The sequence below is a fragment of the Eschrichtius robustus genome, chromosome 2 (genome assembly GCF_028021215.1).
Source record: "Eschrichtius robustus isolate mEscRob2 chromosome 2, mEscRob2.pri, whole genome shotgun sequence".
Classification (NCBI taxonomy): domain Eukaryota; kingdom Metazoa; phylum Chordata; class Mammalia; order Artiodactyla; family Eschrichtiidae; genus Eschrichtius; species Eschrichtius robustus.
This window is the reverse complement of record NC_090825.1, coordinates 116,181,348-116,198,616: the sequence shown is the minus strand read 5'-3', so window position 1 is coordinate 116,198,616 and position 17,269 is coordinate 116,181,348. Positions and strand designations below refer to the sequence as shown.

At 40.8% G+C, this 17,269-nt stretch overlaps 2 protein-coding genes across 2 annotated transcripts in view; one reads left to right on the top strand and one right to left on the bottom strand.

The window, feature by feature from the left end:
- CTNNA1 (catenin alpha 1) overlaps nt 1-17,269 on the bottom strand; it is a 186,074-nt gene that overhangs the window by 53,050 nt on the left and 115,755 nt on the right. The gene's annotated exons all lie outside the window — the stretch shown is intronic.
- LRRTM2 (leucine rich repeat transmembrane neuronal 2) lies at nt 7,862-10,280 on the top strand. The gene is made up of 2 exons (XM_068534488.1): nt 7,862-8,202; nt 8,564-10,280. The coding sequence occupies exons 1-2, from the start codon at nt 8,199-8,201 to the stop codon at nt 10,108-10,110; spliced, it is 1,551 nt and encodes a 516-aa protein (XP_068390589.1). The 5' UTR covers nt 7,862-8,198; the 3' UTR covers nt 10,111-10,280.

Genomic DNA, 17,269 nt, shown 5'->3' with positions numbered 1-17,269 from the left:
CCAGGGGAAAAAGTGCTCTAATTTGAAGGTTCTACATGGTCTCTTCAGGACTCTTCTGCCAGAGGCTTCCTTCTCTTCTAATTTTGCACACTCTCCCTGCTAGAGCCCAGCCATTGCCATTACTTCACTGACCATGGTCACTCTGCTATCTTCCATGCTATGATCCATCCACACACATTTAAATTCTTCAGACATGCCAAGCTCTCTCTCACCTACCTGGAATACTCTACCTGCCCTTCTTCTAACTCCTACCCACCCTTTGGATGAGATATCACACTTCCTTGTAGAAGTTTCCTGTGGCCACCCTCAACCCTAAGTTCCAGTTAGGTGTCCCTCTGGGCTGCTTCCACAGCACCTCATGCTTCCTCTCACAGCCATTCTCAAATCACACCCTGGGATACCTGTTGACATGAACAAAATGAGAAACCAGTGACTAATTAGAGACGTGTTTAAAAGTCATAGGACTCAGTGTGTCATCTACGTGGCAAGTTATCAGTCTCCTGCTTTCTTATTAGTGAAAATATAAGGCTTTTCAAATAATCTCAAATACTGTCTATCAAATACTTTATTTGTAATCTAGAGTAAGGCTGGAGAGAGTAGCAGAGGAGGGTAAAATCCAATTTAAGGACTATTTATTTATTTATTTATTTTTAAAAATCTGTTGATTTTTAAAAATAAATTTATTTTTTTTAATTTATTTTTTGGCTGCATTGGGTCTTCATTGTTGCACGTGGGCTTTCTCTAGTTGCGACGAGAGGGGCTACTCTTCACTGCGGTGCGCGGGCTTCTCATTGCGGTGGCTTCTCTTGTTGCGGAGCACGGGCTCTAGGCAGCGGGCTCCAGTAGTTGTGGCACACAGGCTTCAGTAGTTGCGGCACATGGGCTCAGTAGTTGTGACTTGTGGGCTCTAGACCGCAGGCTCAGTAGTTGTGGCGCACGGGCTTAGCTGCTCCGTGGCACATGGGATCTTCCCGGACCAGGGCTCGAACCTGTGTCCCCTGCACTGGCAGGCGGATTCTTCATCACTGCGCCACCAGGGAAGTCCCCAAAGGATTTCCCCCACCCGCCCCCCGCCAAGAAGGATTTTTAAATGCTCAGTTAACTGGTAAAATCCGGCTAAGATTTGTGATAAACAAGGAAATGTTTTTGGGTTTTGCACTGATTTAAAAATAATAATAATAACTTTCTGAAGGCTCTGATCCTCTTTTCCCTGCTAAAGATAACGGGTTAACAGGGAATCTCTGTTTACTAAAGATACTACAAATTTCATGTTCACCAAATGGTACTGGATCTTTAGCATAATATGGCAAGTGTGTGTTTTAATACTAAGAAAGATTCTCATCAGTTTTGCCATTCATTAAAATTAAGTATATATAGCAAAGACCATAAAACCTTTAAAAAACAAATGACTAATTGGAAGAAATCTTTGTAAAATACTTCACAAACAAAATTAATTTCTTTAATAAGCAAAAAAGCCTTACAAATCCTTAGGAAAGATTTGTAATTGGAAATGACCAATTTTAGGAGTGGGAAGTGGGAATGAGCAAATATACCTACATCCAAAATGATGCTAAATCTCACTCACAACACATCAAAGAGAACATTTTTCACCCATCAGATTCACAGATATTTTTAAAGTTTGCTAGCTTCTAATATGGTGTTAAGGTGGGGGGAGGAGGTTAGTGCATACTTACTGACTACTGGGGGAAGTATAAAATGGTTTAAAATTCTTTGGAAGGCAATGTGGCAATGTCTATCAATTTTAAATAAAACAACTCCTATAACCCAGCAATTTACTGTTAGGAACTTACCTTTTATATAAACTTGCATAAGGATGCAAAGATATTAAAAGAATATTCATTTTACACTGTCTGCAAAAGCCAAAAGCCTCAAAAGAAACTACATGTCCATAAATTACAGCATAGCCATGCAAGGGTAAAGCTGTGAAGCCATTAGGTACATATGCACACTCACAAACACACACAGGAAAAAAACTATGAAGCCATTGAACAGACAGACCCCCACCCCCCTACCCACCCACATGCAAAAAACAGTGGAACAGAATCAGCTCCCATGGGAGCTCAAGCCTTGGCAAGCCCCTTTCCAGGAACACGGGATCAATACCTCAACAGTAGCTCTAATACTGATAGGCTGCTATAAGCCATTCCTAATAAGAAGTGATCTTGTTCTCTTTGGGCTGAATTTTTGTTATTGATTTTCTCTGCATTGATGATATCACATGTTCAAATATTTTGCTTGCCTTAAGCACATGTTGCCATCCCTCTATCCCAGAGCACACTAAGAGGGTTCTAAAGTAATGACATTTCCAAGCTTCAGCAACCAAGATTACTAGCATCTAGCCAATATACATGCAAATTCATCCTTTTAAATCTAGCCAATTGGGTCAAAGAGACCACTAAAATTAAGAGATTCTTCAAGTAAATATAATTGGGTATCTTAACTCTTAATCCTATCCTATGCAAATGGCTTTCTATAGCCTGTGGCCATATATGTAGGCAGGAGGAAACATAGAAACTCTCTCTAAATAGAGAGTTACTCAAATGTAGAAAGGGAGAAACAGGAAGAACAAATCAAAACTTGGCTGTAGGGACTTCCCTGGTGGCGCAGTGGTTAAGAATCTGCCTGCCAGTGCTGGGGACATGGGTTCAAGCCCTGGTCCGGGAAGATCCCACATGCCACAGAGCAACTAAGCCCGTGAGCCACAACTACTGAGCCTGCATGCTACAACTACTGAGCCTGCACACCACAACTACTGAAGCCCACGCACCTAGAACCTGTGCTCTGCAACAAGAGAAGCCACTGCAAGGAGAAGCCCACGCACCACAACGAAGAGTAGCCCCTGCTCGCCACGATTAGAGAAAGCCTGTGCACAGCAACGAAGACCCAACACAGTCAAAAATAAATTTTAAAAACTTAAATCTTTAAAAACAAAACGAAAAAAAGCAAACTCGGCTCTACTTCAGAATAAAAAACGAAGCCTGCCATGCACAGAGGATGGGGGAAACATGAACACGATGAAGCCACTGGCAAGCAAGAATAAGAAAAGGGCTTGGCAATATAAATTTCAGTCTACGCATTTATCAAGACCTCAGGATAGTTCTGTTTGGTTTGGGTTGGTTTCATATCTACAATAGGTGAAATAAAAGATCTTTGTGGTCTAAATGTACCTCTGCCCAAACTTCTATGGAAAATCTTCCCTTACCTAAGGTGCATCACCCCAAGATTTACTGCTGAATTTTCTAGCCCTGGGCACAGAACACAATGCTAGCACAACAGAATTAGGCTGTCACATGATCCTAGTTCTGCCACCCCACCAATACCACCAACTGCCAAAAAGCACATGCCTCCAAAACCAAACTTTGTAAGTAACAGCATCAAAAGGGACACAGCTCATCATCATTGGTGTAACCATCACTCCTTCCTACTGCTTTCTCGGTCATGTTTAATAAAGATAACAAAAGAACTTAAAAATCACAATTAATGGAGGGCAAGGACGAGGTCAAAAATAGGGATTCTGTAGGCTTAACGTGGACAGTCTACTTCTTAAAGGGTTTTTGAAAGGAAAGATCCCAGCAACAGAGATACTTATTTACACTCAACAGTGGTCCCCTGTGATTTCTCCAAAACTCTAACAGCCTAGAATTTTAAATGTTCTCAGATCCTCTGGCTCTACCTGGGATAATCAACTACTCTTTAGCCCATCTCTAACATGACAGATTGGTAAGTCCATCAATCCTTACATATTCTATCTGCCTCTGTCAGATAAGTTCTGGTTCTTGGGAAGATAACAAACGGTTTAGTGCCAAACCCCAGTAGTTTTTAAAGAGCAAATCAAAAATTTAAAAGAATAGTCAGACTTCCCTGGAGGCGCAGTGGTTAAGAATCCGCCTGCCAATGCAGGGGACACAGGTTCAAGCTCTGGTCCGGGAAGATCCCACATGCCGCAGAGCAACTAAGCCCGTGTGCCACAACTACTGAGTCCACACGCCACAACTACTGAAGCCCACGCGCCTAGAGCCTGTGCTCCGCAACAAGAGAAGCCACCGCAAGGAGAAGCCCGCGCACTGCAACGAAGAGTAGCTCCCGCTCGCCACAACTAGAGAAAGCCCGCACACAGCAATGAAGACACAACACAGCAAATAAATAAATAAATAGTTTAAAAGAACAGTCAATCTTTGTCTCCAAATACACACGTTTGAAAGCAGTGAACAACTCTAGGAGTTATCAGAATCTTCTCCCATCCTCTTTCTTTCCCGCCTCCAAAAACAGGCTAGTAAAACCCACTCACTCTAATACAGGTATTGATACAATACAGGCCCAAGTATGTGGCTGCCAACTAAGAACCCTAAAAGGTTCTTAGGAGGGGATATATTCAGACCCACAAATCTTGGGTCTCCACCCCAAAAATGTCTATCGCTTTTTGATGATCATAAGGAGATCTCCAAGGAACGATGACGAAGACTGGAAGCAAAAAGGTTTATTTTAACATACTTCTCCAGAGCACCTCTGTGCTTCCCCACCACACCTCTGGGTGCTGGGGTATTAAAATTTTTGGAGTCGGGCATGATTAGTTAAGAAACATTTGACTCTTTAGCATAAAGCAAAATCCAGCTCCCTCTCTACCACAAATTAGAAGATTTCATGTATATACCCATACATCTGCTTCTCCAACTGGGGAAATATTTGTCCCTAATTAGCAATATATATTCAAAGCAAACTATCAAGTAGAGTAATGCAGGTAACTACAACACCTAAGCCCTGCCACATGACTCATTTAATTTGCTTAAAACCATTTACAGAGAGGACAGGCGGGCTAGATTTTACTTGTCCTTTGCCTTGTCACGAACAACTAAAACAGTGAACATTGAAACAGATGATATGGAGAGTACCTTCCAGAGTTTGTACTGCCACTTTAAGTCAAAGGCATATGTACGCAGAATAAAGCTGTTGTGAAATGAAACCAAGAAAAAGTTTAATTCAGAAAGAACATGGGTTTCTTTTTAGTCCTTTTAGCTAAAGAAAGATAAAGATCAAAAAATGATAAAAAAAATTCCATCAATAGGAACTATGGTACTTCAACCAATTTTAAGACAAACACCACATCTTCTCTGATTCCACAGTCTAAACCTTTTGAACCCAAAGACAGGGCAAGTGGTCAAGACGGCTGGTGACCTAGACGGATTGTGCTCTCTGGGTACTGTGATACGGCAGGCATTACTGCCCACTTCTCCAGATGCATCAAAAAATAATTACTCTTGATTGCACTGGTGCTTTTCTGCGCAATTTTCCTTGCCCACAAATCTGTTACAGCAGTATTGGGATAGTGTAATTTAAGGGTTTTCCATTTGTTGGTATATAAGAAGTAGGCTAAGCAGACTACAGAGCAGAAAGGAACCAAGAGTTTAAGGGGAAGGAAATGCTCTTCCCTCTAAATTTTCACATACAACTCATTCCTAATCATGGTTGCTCTAATCCAATTGGTTATAATGCTTTTCTCCACATGGAACTAAAGTTGTTACTTCAGGGGAGAATTTAATCCAGCTCCTCCTGCCTTGCAAAGGTTTCTTTTTAATCAGAGAGTGGCTGACTTCAATAAGAGCATTTACAGTATCCCAAGGGCTTCTTTTCCTTAAAAAAAAAAAAAAAAAAATTAACACCCTTGTCAGACTCCCCTCGTTGGAAGTTTTGGGAGCAAGTTCCTACAGAACGGTCACTCTGAAACCTATGGTCACAGACCCTGTAAGAATTTGATTAAACCTTATCCACAGAAAAATGCACAAGCAACAAAATTCTATAAGCCAACTATGGACCCAGGTTAAGAACTTCTAGCCTATAAGAGAGAAAGACTATGGAAAGGATCAAGGTCAGTTGGGGGAGTGGCATCCTTTTAGTCTAAAACAGGACCTCTCCTTCCCTTCCTTAACCAGCAAGCAGGAATACAGTAGGAGTACTAGTTCCTGAGAAAAAGGGATTCCACTCATGGCTAACTTTGGCTTGGGCACGCTATCTTAGAACTGCACTGCCCACAGAGTCTTTCCTTCAGTCTTCTCCTTTCAGAGGTATCAGACATGCCCCATGGTTGTTAAGACTCTACCAGACCTAAGTGTATTCCTGCTGTCTTCTCTCTCCCTTTACACATCCCAGGCATTTTCCTCAATAAAATTCTTATACTTCTAATCCTACCTTGGGGTCTGCTTCTAGGAGGAGCCAAACTACACACCTGCAGCTGCTGCTGTCTCCACAGAGCCCTGAGGAAGGCACCCTGGAGTCTTCCAGTCCTCACTCTAGCACCACACTCCAACACAGAAACTATACCCCTTGAGACAATAACTTCTTACACATGCCCAGTGTGATAAAGCCCCTGGAAGCCAACAGACTGATGATGTTCTGGTTTCACAGACACAATGGGTAGTTTTCAGATTTCTGCCTTCAGGTCTGAGACAAGACCTACTAAGGATAAGTGCCAATGATATGGGAGAAATGGCCTGGAAGGCCAAATCAATAATGTCAGATGTATAAAAGGCCTTACCTTTGTCAGGCCTGAAAATATGACCCTGATTCACAGTAGAAATATCTTTTACATTTATACAGTAGTAAACATGGAGCTGTACAGTCATAACCAAATTCTGAAAAGTGATACTATTCGACAGGGAGAAGATGGTGTTAGGTCAAGTAAAAACAGCCAAAGCAAAAATCCTATTCCAGGGTATGAGTGACCTTTTGTATTCCCTAGAGAGATTTCAACAACAGTTAGTATGAGACTCAAAGTCAGTTCTTAAGTGTGCCAGTAGGCACTATTGAGTGTGCAAATGCTCTATTGTTTGAGGGTCACAAAGCCCCAATCCCAGATCAGTAGAGGCTTTTAGCCGAAGAAGTAGGTGAAATTCTGAGGTAAATACAAGGGACCATGTCAGAATCCAGCCATGCTATACCACTTGTCCTAAATCATTTCTATTCCACTGTTAACACTTAGGGCATGCAATATTAAATGACTGTATCAACCTACCCTTTTCTCCTACTAAGACATCCAAAGATCAACTCAGCATTATTTTTCAATTAGCACTGTGATAAAACACTATTATATAAAATAAGACAGAGGAGAATCTTTTTAATTAGCTTTCTCCTGAAATTCTCAAAGAGCAAAATAACCAAATGCTTTGTTTTCCAACCTTTTTTTTTTGCCCTTTATTCTTGGTTTATGATGTTAAACTCTTAATGACAAAGAAGCAAAGCCCACTTAGCTAGTTTACCAACACATTTGAAGCAAATCATAGTCATACTTCTATTTTAACCAATCATGACAGCAAGGTGATTGAGTAGCTTTCCAAACTACCAGAGCAGCAGGCACTGGCAGAGGCTGCTGTTAAATCAGCACTTCATAAATCGTGCAGGCTCCTGCCCATTTAGATGATCTCTCTGTGCAGAATCGGCAGTCTAACACTGGCTCTCCCAAGCATTAAAAAATCATCACTCTGCTAACCCAACTCACTGTTCAGACGGGTCTTCTTGAATGCAGCCTTTATTACAGCCTCACTGCTGCTTCCTACACTGAAGCAATACCATGTTTTTAAGTCAGGAGTTCTTCTTTCTCGCTTCATTATAATCAGGGGTCTTACAACGACCCCGATACTGTTACAAAGCACACTGCTTTATAACAGTAAAGCTTCTGGAAAACCCAAACAAAAGACACGTCACCCGGTGACGTCAGCCTATATACAGTTCTGTGTGGTCGCAGCACATAAGCAAATCCATTCTTGTGCCGTTTCTCGGAAAAGCTTTTCAGTAAATGCACTCATGCTGCTCCAGGAGCTCTTCTCTGCAACAAGCCGCCCATCTGCCATCAACAAGTTAAGACCGAGAGAACTAATGGCTGCAAAAAGGAGAGGCTGAAGCTTTGATTAACCAGCTGAGCAGTTAGAGGAGGACGAAATTAATAACTTATATTCAAAACTGATTTAGGGGATCAGAGTGGTTACAGAAAATGAAACCAATGCTTTCGAGAGGAATATCCTAAGGAAAAAACAACTCACCCTGGTGGATTCAATTTTACTCGGAAAGCCTGGGACACAGAAAACAGGAAACTGGTCAAAGGCTCCCGCATGTTAGAGCCTTTTACAGACTCACTGCGTTGAGTCTGACAACCAAGACTGAATGCAGCCTCCAATGTGCTCAGAAGAATGGGTAAGTCCATGTATTTATGTGCCTTGTACAGTCAGCAAGGAATCAACGCTTTTAAAATAATAAGCCACTGAATTCACATTTTTATGAGGGAGATCACTGTCACATTTTTGGATTTTGAGGTTTAGGTAAAAACATATATTGCTGATGACAGGATGTGTTTTATCTTCTTTCTTAATGGTTTAAGTTTTGTTCTAGTCATACTAACAAGGTTAGTGTTTCTGCAGCAAATGAAAAATAAGCTATATGTAGTGAAATCTTTTGCCATAATGTTATGTTGTTGTTGTTGTTGTTGTTTTAACAGCCCATACGCTCTGCTGAAAAATATCCTATCTTCTTGTCTTCCTTAAATTATATTCTGCAGGCTTACATTTCAAGTGGCCATTAGGGGCCCCTATGCTGGCAGCAATATATGCAATGAGTATGGTTTTAAAAATGCTGCCTGCCCTGGGTATGGCATGTCCACCCAAATGCCGCTGTGAGAAGCTGCTCTTCTACTGTGACTCTCAGGGCTTCCACTCAGTGCCAAACACCACAGACAAGGGCTCTCTGGGCCTGTCCCTGAGGCACAATCACATCACAGAGCTCGAAAGGGATCAATTTGCCAGCTTCAGTCAACTTACCTGGCTCCACTTAGACCATAATCAAATATCAACAGTAAAAGAAGATGCTTTTCAAGGACTATATAAACTTAAGGAATTAATCTTAAGTTCCAACAAAATATTTTATTTACCAAACACAACTTTTACCCAACTGATTAACCTGCAAAATTTGGACCTGTCTTTTAATCAGCTGTCATCTCTGCACCCAGAGCTCTTCTATGGCCTCCGGAAGCTACAGACCTTGCATTTACGGTCCAACTCCCTGCGGACTATCCCAGTACGCCTGTTCTGGGACTGTCGTAGTCTGGAGTTTCTGGATTTGAGCACAAACCGTTTGCGAAGTTTGGCTCGCAATGGATTTGCAGGATTAATCAAACTGAGAGAGCTTCACCTAGAGCACAACCAGCTGACGAAGATCAATTTTGCTCATTTCCTACGGCTAAGCAGTCTGCACACGCTCTTCTTACAATGGAACAAAATTAGCAACTTGACATGTGGGATGGAGTGGACCTGGGGCACTTTAGAAAAGCTAGACCTGACTGGAAATGAAATAAAAGCCATCGACCTGACAGTGTTTGAAACGATGCCTAATCTTAAAATACTCCTCATGGATAACAACAAGTTAAACAGCCTTGATTCCAAGATCTTAAACTCCCTGAGATCCCTCACAACCGTTGGCCTCTCTGGCAATCTGTGGGAATGCAGCCCTCGAATATGTGCTTTGGCCTCCTGGCTGGGCAGTTTCCAAGGTCGGTGGGAGCATTCCATCCTATGCCACAGCCCCGACCACACCCAAGGAGAGGATATACTTGATGCAGTCCACGGATTTCAGCTCTGCTGGAATTTATCAACCACTGTCACCGCCATGGCTACAACTTATAAAGATCCAACCACTGAATATACAAAAAGAATAAGCTCATCAAGTTACCATGTGGGAGACAAAGAAATCCCAACTACTGCGGGCATAGCAGTTACTACTGAGGAACACTTTCCCGAACCAGACAATGCCATCTTCACTCAGCGGGTAATTACAGGAACAATGGCTTTATTGTTTTCTTTCTTTTTTATTATTTTTATAGTGTTCATCTCCAGGAAGTGCTGCCCTCCCACTTTAAGAAGAATTAGGCAGTGCTCAATGATTCAGAACCACAGGCAGCTCCGATCCCAAACACGACTCCATATGTCAAACATGTCAGACCAAGGACCATATAATGAATATGAACCCACCCATGAAGGACCCTTCATCATCATTAATGGTTATGGACAGTGCAAGTGTCAGCAGCTGCCATACAAAGAATGTGAAGTATAATATCTACCCATCATCAAAAATCACATCAGATAAGTAACCTATTTTACATAGTAGGGGCTAAATACATATCTAATTTTTACCAATGGTGGGTGACATTAAGGCTAATTTTTCCAAACCAAGTGGAGACTTAGGTTTCTGACGTGTTGAAGTATTTTTAATTTTTTTTTTAATGAAACCATATTTTAAGTGTTAAATGAAGCGATGCTCACATTAATGTGCACTCTTGTTGGAAAGTCTAAAAATGCTTACTTCAAAATAAGACATCTCATGTATGTAATTATACACTATCGTGGGTAAACATTTACACTAAGGTCTCCATATGCTATTTTTTTCTACTGAAAACAGTTTGGAAAGAAGCTACTGAGCAGAAAGAGATATGGATCAATACTTGTTTGCTCATTGCTCTCTACCCCAAGTACCACAACTGGCTTGCTGCTTAAAAGGAGACTTAGCAAAGTTCTCTTGTATGATAATTTGGCATTTACTCAAACCTACTATTTACTGCCAGCGTGGGGAGTAGAATTTCACATATGCTGAAGACTGGTCAATATTAAACACTCTTCTTCTAGAGTTTTTGCCTGGGTTAATAGATATTATCAAAGTCCATATCATGAAATCAGAACCCTTTATGTAATTCTAATAAGCTGAGGGACTCTTTAATATATTTAAACAATGAATCCAAGTGATTGTGAAAAGGTCTCATTACAATGAAATCAATACTAAATAATTACACTGACTTCGTTTCATATCTCTAGTTTGACTTATAATAGACACGTTGATTTTTGTGGCATTTAGATACTTACTTTAAACTAGTGTTAAATTATCACTTTACTAATTAGTTTACTAAATCCTATATATACATTTATATGTGAAAAAAGATTTAGAAATTATTTTGGAGAGAAAAGAGATAAACTGAGTCAATTTAGCAATCCTATGACCAGCTGCTCACTCTAGTTTGAAAGCACATACACAAATACACTCTCTCTCCCAGTCTCTCTCTTTCTCCCCCTGTCCTCCACCCCCCACCTCCATCTCTCCCTCAACTGCCATGATCAAAGATGCCTTGACAAAGGGGTTTAAACCTCTTTCTTCTGCCTTTTCCTGATCTTCAAGCCTCAAAGAGCCAAATTTAAAATAACTGGTTAGCAACAGGCATAATACTGATTCTTGTTAGCACATATTTTAAAGGAACCTTGAAAAAAATCACTTTATAAATATTATATGCTAAATTTTGACCTTTTAATGGATACCTATTCTTACTGTAAGAGCAGGTCCTTCTAAGTGAAGGGAACAACACATATCTGAGGCAAACCTTCTCATGGCAGAACACAATGTATGCCTATGCAGCCACACAGTGGTAACTCGAAGGAGGTGAGGGGATGAAAGAGAAAGGCAGCATTTTGAAATATGACTCTTGCTGAAACAGGTTAGCAAAGTTAAAAGGCAGCCAAGCAAATGGGCAACTATACCTGATCTGCATCAAACAGGGCAAGGCCCGGGGACCTGCAGCTGGAAAGGGGAGGGGGGGAGGTTCTCTGGTATTAATATAAATGTTCAGTAATTAAAAAATGATAACGATGACACACTTTTCGTGTAGAAAAGAGCCACAAGTACTTTGTTTCTTCCATTATGATTTCTATGGAGAAACTATGACATATTTAGGATTTAGATGCAAGTTACCAATTGACACAGAATTTTTCCATAAATGAGGTTCCATGTATGTAGTAGCAAAAACCATGAAATTAGACTACTGACTTGATTTTAGAAGAATGCGCATTTTTACAACTGACATTTGCTGATGAGAAAAAAGGCATAAATCCTTAGAGAAAACCACTACCATAAAAAAAGTTATCTTTTACTTAAAATGATATCCTTCATTCAAGGCATATTTCTTCCCAGGATTGAATTGAAACATGTTAAGATTACAGTTTAATCCGTGACATTTAATACTAAGAGAGGGATGTCTACCTACGTTTCAAAGAAAATGTGTCTCAGTAAAAAGCAGACAAGATCACAAATTATGGTAAGAATGTGCTCTCTACAATTTTTAAGGTGGGTAGATTAGTTTGGCAAAGTCTCAGCCCATCTCAGCTGATCCTGAGCAGTGAGCATTTCACCTCTTGTTAAACCACACACTAGGCCTGCCTGGGCAAGGACAGAAGCTGATTTTACGGCATAGAGCACGTCTCACAGCTTCCTTACAGAAGGGCTGGATCAGAAGGCCCATTACAAATGAGAGCTCCACAAGCTAAAATTTACCAACCCATTTATCAGGGTAACCATGGCCATTTGTCAGAGAACAACTTTATCACAATACAACTGTGTCCTAGACACACAAGATTCCACTAGCCCTGGAGGATAGCAGACAAGTAGTTTCCATCATTTCAACCACAACCCAAAATTCATTGAAACTGTGAGCAGAAGGGTGAGAAATAGCGGCTGGGAGTCCCCACATTAATCCTAAAGATTACAGTTAGTGAAATGGACCGTCAATTGGCAAAATCCTTAATGTATGTAGGAAAGAAAATTGGAAAAGCAAGCCATTTAGTAATTCAGGGGAACAGCATAGCCAAGGCCACCAAGGCATACTTTTCAGTTGAAAATTAACAGATTTTTTTTGGCCCTTCATTTTTTGGGCAATGCTCTCTGAGAAAAGTAAATAACAGTGCCAAACAGCATTTTCCTTTTCCATTTAAAGCGCAAACGTCCCTTTTCAATTGCCTATAGAAGGCAGAATTTCTTTTAATTTTGGTCTATTTGTGTTTTGGTATCAGCACAGGTTTGAAGATGAGGCTGTTAGTCACATGTGCTCTCTTTACCAACCGGCTCGGGTAGAAGAGCATCACAGCTACACTGCAGACCCTGGTAATATCATCTTAGGCCTTTTGTTTTTTGCTGTCGTTTTATCCTCTTCAACGCCCCCTCTCCCTTTCTTCACTTTCAAGATTAGAGGAAAATAACCACTTAAAAAACAGAAAAATAATTAAATCTCTCTGGAAAAAGCAAGCTAACAAAGGCTATGATACTGTACCCACCTAGTAACCAAGAGCTAGTTTGGAATCATTTATATTCATTTCTGTAGCTTGCCAGGGATTTCAATCACCTTTCTGAAATGCGAGTGAGCGGATAAATTTGCAAATCCATACACAACTCAGAGAATACCCACTGCCAACATCAAATAGCAAAGATACTAATTTTTTAAGCCAAAAATCTGCACTAACATATGTAATTTCTTAATGTGCCTAAGTTAATTTCTGTACCAATTCATTGAATGGAATTGATTGAACTTTCCCACTCCACTAATTATTAAAATCCATCTGCTTATTCTAATGCTAGTCACCAAGAGCTAGACTCTTTCCAATAAAAATGAACCCTATGTAGCACTAGGTCTTAATCCTAAAATTCAAAACAGGCATATTTTCTTAAGGCATACTTCCTACGCAACTATGAGGGGGGAGCTATAAATGTCCTGTTCTCTCCAAAGTGTGGATATCAGTATGAAATTTTGAAATATTATTTTTAGAAGATGACTTATATGATCATTTTCCTAATAAAGCAATACAGTGACAGACTGGTCTCAAAAATCTGTTTTGGGACATGCTTTTCATATCTTATTGGTTAAACTGCTTCAACCAGAATAAGACAGAAGATAAAAGTGATAAGGCCATCCACAGATAATTAAATATTTCTGTTCCTAACCTAGAGCAAACTCGTAGTACTTAAATAATTTAAGGCAAAAAACGAATAGTAAATGACTGTTTAAGCTTTCATACTGCTATTGCAGACATTTGGAAATGTCTGCTACTCCTTCAATTAATCTATTCTTCCTTGGTAATTTTTAAAAAGCCTGATCTATGGAATGTTTGATGAACATTCCTATCAACACTGAAACTGGAAACTGAAAGTACAGTCCAAACCTATTGTGTTCAATCACCCTAAGCCATCTGGGTGGGTGGGGTGGGGGTGGGAGGTGGTCAAGTGGGTTGGGAGGGTGGGAAGAAAATACGATTATACTGGGGCGGGGGGGGGGGGGGGGGGGGGGCGGTAACCAAGTGCAGTGTACAGGGAAGTTTTGTTATTAAAATTGTGTATACTGTAAACAGCCAATGTCTTTCTTTTTTTTCCAAAGCTTTTCCTTGGTAACCTATCAATTTTGACATGTGAAACTTGAAAACTCATTTATGACAGATATAGAAACCTTAAATGAACAGTTGTTTTGTACCATGTTCTCTATAATGCCAAATGTGCCAGTTGGAAAAAGGGCAGCTAATCATCACCTGTCTTCATTCGGAGACAGGCAAAACTAGGCTAGGAAGTAAGGCGGGGAGAGGAGGGCTGCCTAAAAAGCCACCACGCCAGTAAACAGCAGTCATGCAGTAAGAAGCTGCTCTGTCACAAGCCTTAGCAAGTGGACAAACAGCTGTCTGTGGGGCTCACAGGGCCTAAGGCTGGCCGCCATCCCCCACCCTCCCCTGTGTTCCACCACAGCCTGGGGAACTTCAAAAAGGTACTCAATTGCCTATATCCAGCAAACAGTAACTTGGCCTCTACCTCAGGGATCTATTGGGGTAGATCCTAGCAGTACCTTGCACACCACTCCTGGGACGGAGGTCCACAGGTGCTGACCATGCTGGGGTCTCTAGGATCCCTACATGACCCACTCTATCCCAGACACCAGCTCAGTAAGTATGGATAGGGGAAAGGGAGGGAAGATTTTTAACTAGTCTCCCTTGTTTGGCATAAACATCCTCAGGACAGGATGCTTTGCCTCGGCAGCACTGGGGGCAGAAACTGCCCTGGCCTTGAGAATTGACTGCCACAGGTCGCTGTACTTGCCAGGATGACCCTACTACTTTTCCAGGCCAGGAGCAGTACAACAGGACCAGACAGGTAGGAATAAACACCTAGGGATGAGAGGATCAGAGAGGCTAAGGGAATTCTTATACCAGGAACCTCAGCAGAATTAGGGCAGAGGCAGGAAGCACAATACAGAATTTTACTGTCAAACTAACTCATCCAGTATGCACTAGAGGGCACAGGTGACAGTAGTTTCAAGTTGCACAAAGGAATGAGTTCCTATCCTTTACAGAGTTAAAAGCAGAGCTCATTAACATAATTCTCGTACATTTTAATCTTGAAAATCCCGTGTAAAGCTACATCTGATTTCTTTATCAGTTATTTTAATTAGTTTTGCCTGTATGCCACAGCATTCTCAGGTTCCCACTCAGATTTATAATAGAATTCTTCAAGGTCTGTGTGAAGAGATTTTTTTTTTCTTTCTTTAAATATATCTAACCAGCTGGGTACTCGAGTCTCCCTTAGAGAGACAAAATGTACTACAAATTGTCTTTCACAAAGAAAGAAGGGAAAAAGAGGTGAAAATCACAGCTATTCCCACATCTCCCCTTAGCATGAGTTCCTCCTCACTAGCCAATGTTTTGGGAACACTTCTAAGGGACAGATGCTGAGCCTCCCTGAAACTCAATCTGAAGGAGACGTTAAAGAGCAAGACATCTCCAAAGGCAAGTACAATGAAACAGGCTTTCCTGCAAAGCCCACCAAGTGAATATACCCTCCCTTTAAACACGGAGGCCAAGAGCAAAGCTAGCCCATCCTCCATCTTAGGACCTCCAACATGAAGGAGCACCTGTGAACAACAATCCTGAAGGCAGGGGCCAATGGCTCTACCACCACCCAAAGAGAGAAGGCTCTTCCCTCATTTGGGAACCAGATTTTAAAACTGCAGCCCCAGAGACAATTCCCAAAGCCTTTTCACAACTTCCATGAAGAGACTTCACCAAGAACCACTGCGAAGAGATGTAAAAATGTCATAACTTTACTGAATATCCATTCACAATTGTGCTCAGTGCACAAAACCTCCATCTTTAGGCCCTGGTATTTCTACCAAGTGCGCACGCACACACACGCACACATACGCACACACACACACACACACAATCTCCAGGTTGCTTTTTCTGGAAAATCGTAAGATAAAAACTCTACAGCCATTTATCTGCTTCATTATCATGAGAACCAAAAAAGTTCCTCCTGTGATAAACAAAAACATTTCCTATGGCCTCACTGCCAAATACATAGAGGGTAAGTGCTCAGCACCTAAAGATCTCTGAAAACAATGTATTTATCATTTACATATAGCCTAAAAGTCAAGGAAACTTAGCAAAATACATTCAGATGTACGGAATGATTGAAATAAGGATGTAAAAAGATCAAAAGCAGGGATTCTTAATTCTAAGGGTCCAGGATATGTTTCATAGGATGCAAGAATCTCTTGAAATTATATTGCAAATACTGTGTTGAGTCTAGCAATTTCACCAGATCCTAAACCATTTTGGTTAACTCACAAAAAAGCCCTAACAGAGCAATGAAACAATTCTAGCATACACTAGTATACACTAATTGGGCCTTGATCTTCCTGGCCAAGGCAAAGAAGAAAATCAACAGCTTTCGTCTGATAAAGGAAGCACATTGGTTTATTTGGGGGGAATGACACAAATGCAAAAGTCTGTGAATTATCTTTAAAATAGAGCCAGCTTTAGGAACAATAAGGAAACATGTCAGACAATATCCCCAAGGAGCTTTTAGAGAACAGGCAGACATGTTTTTCATGTCAACCCTTGAAAAAACAATGGGAAAGGAGGCTACACAAGCATGATGCATGCTTTGTGGTATGATCTAACCTTTGTTGTGACCCAAGGCAAGAGCCTATAAAGTCAGCAAGAATGAATATGCACCTACTTGGAAGAACAGTTCATGTTTCCTCCTTATCACATCCCTGGGACCCAAACTAGAGTGTTCCATCACATAAGGGACACCCAGTAAATTCCTAATCCATTACATTATAAATCTTCTAGGCTAGGAGTACAATTTAAAATTTAAAACTCTTCCACTACATTACGAATGAAGAGAAGCACATTTCATGCATCATCTCTAGTTATGCTGATGATAATCATAAATGTTCTCCTTGGGTAAGAATCTATAAGATGATAACTAATTTCCAAAGAAAGAACACATTTAAAAAGATAAAGCGTTCAATGGTCTGAATAGCTGTCAGAAATTTAACAGTCCCTTTAAAATTTAAAACCCATTCTGTATGCCGTTAGCAAAACCTCCTAGGTTTCAACAGGAGCAAATAGAGACC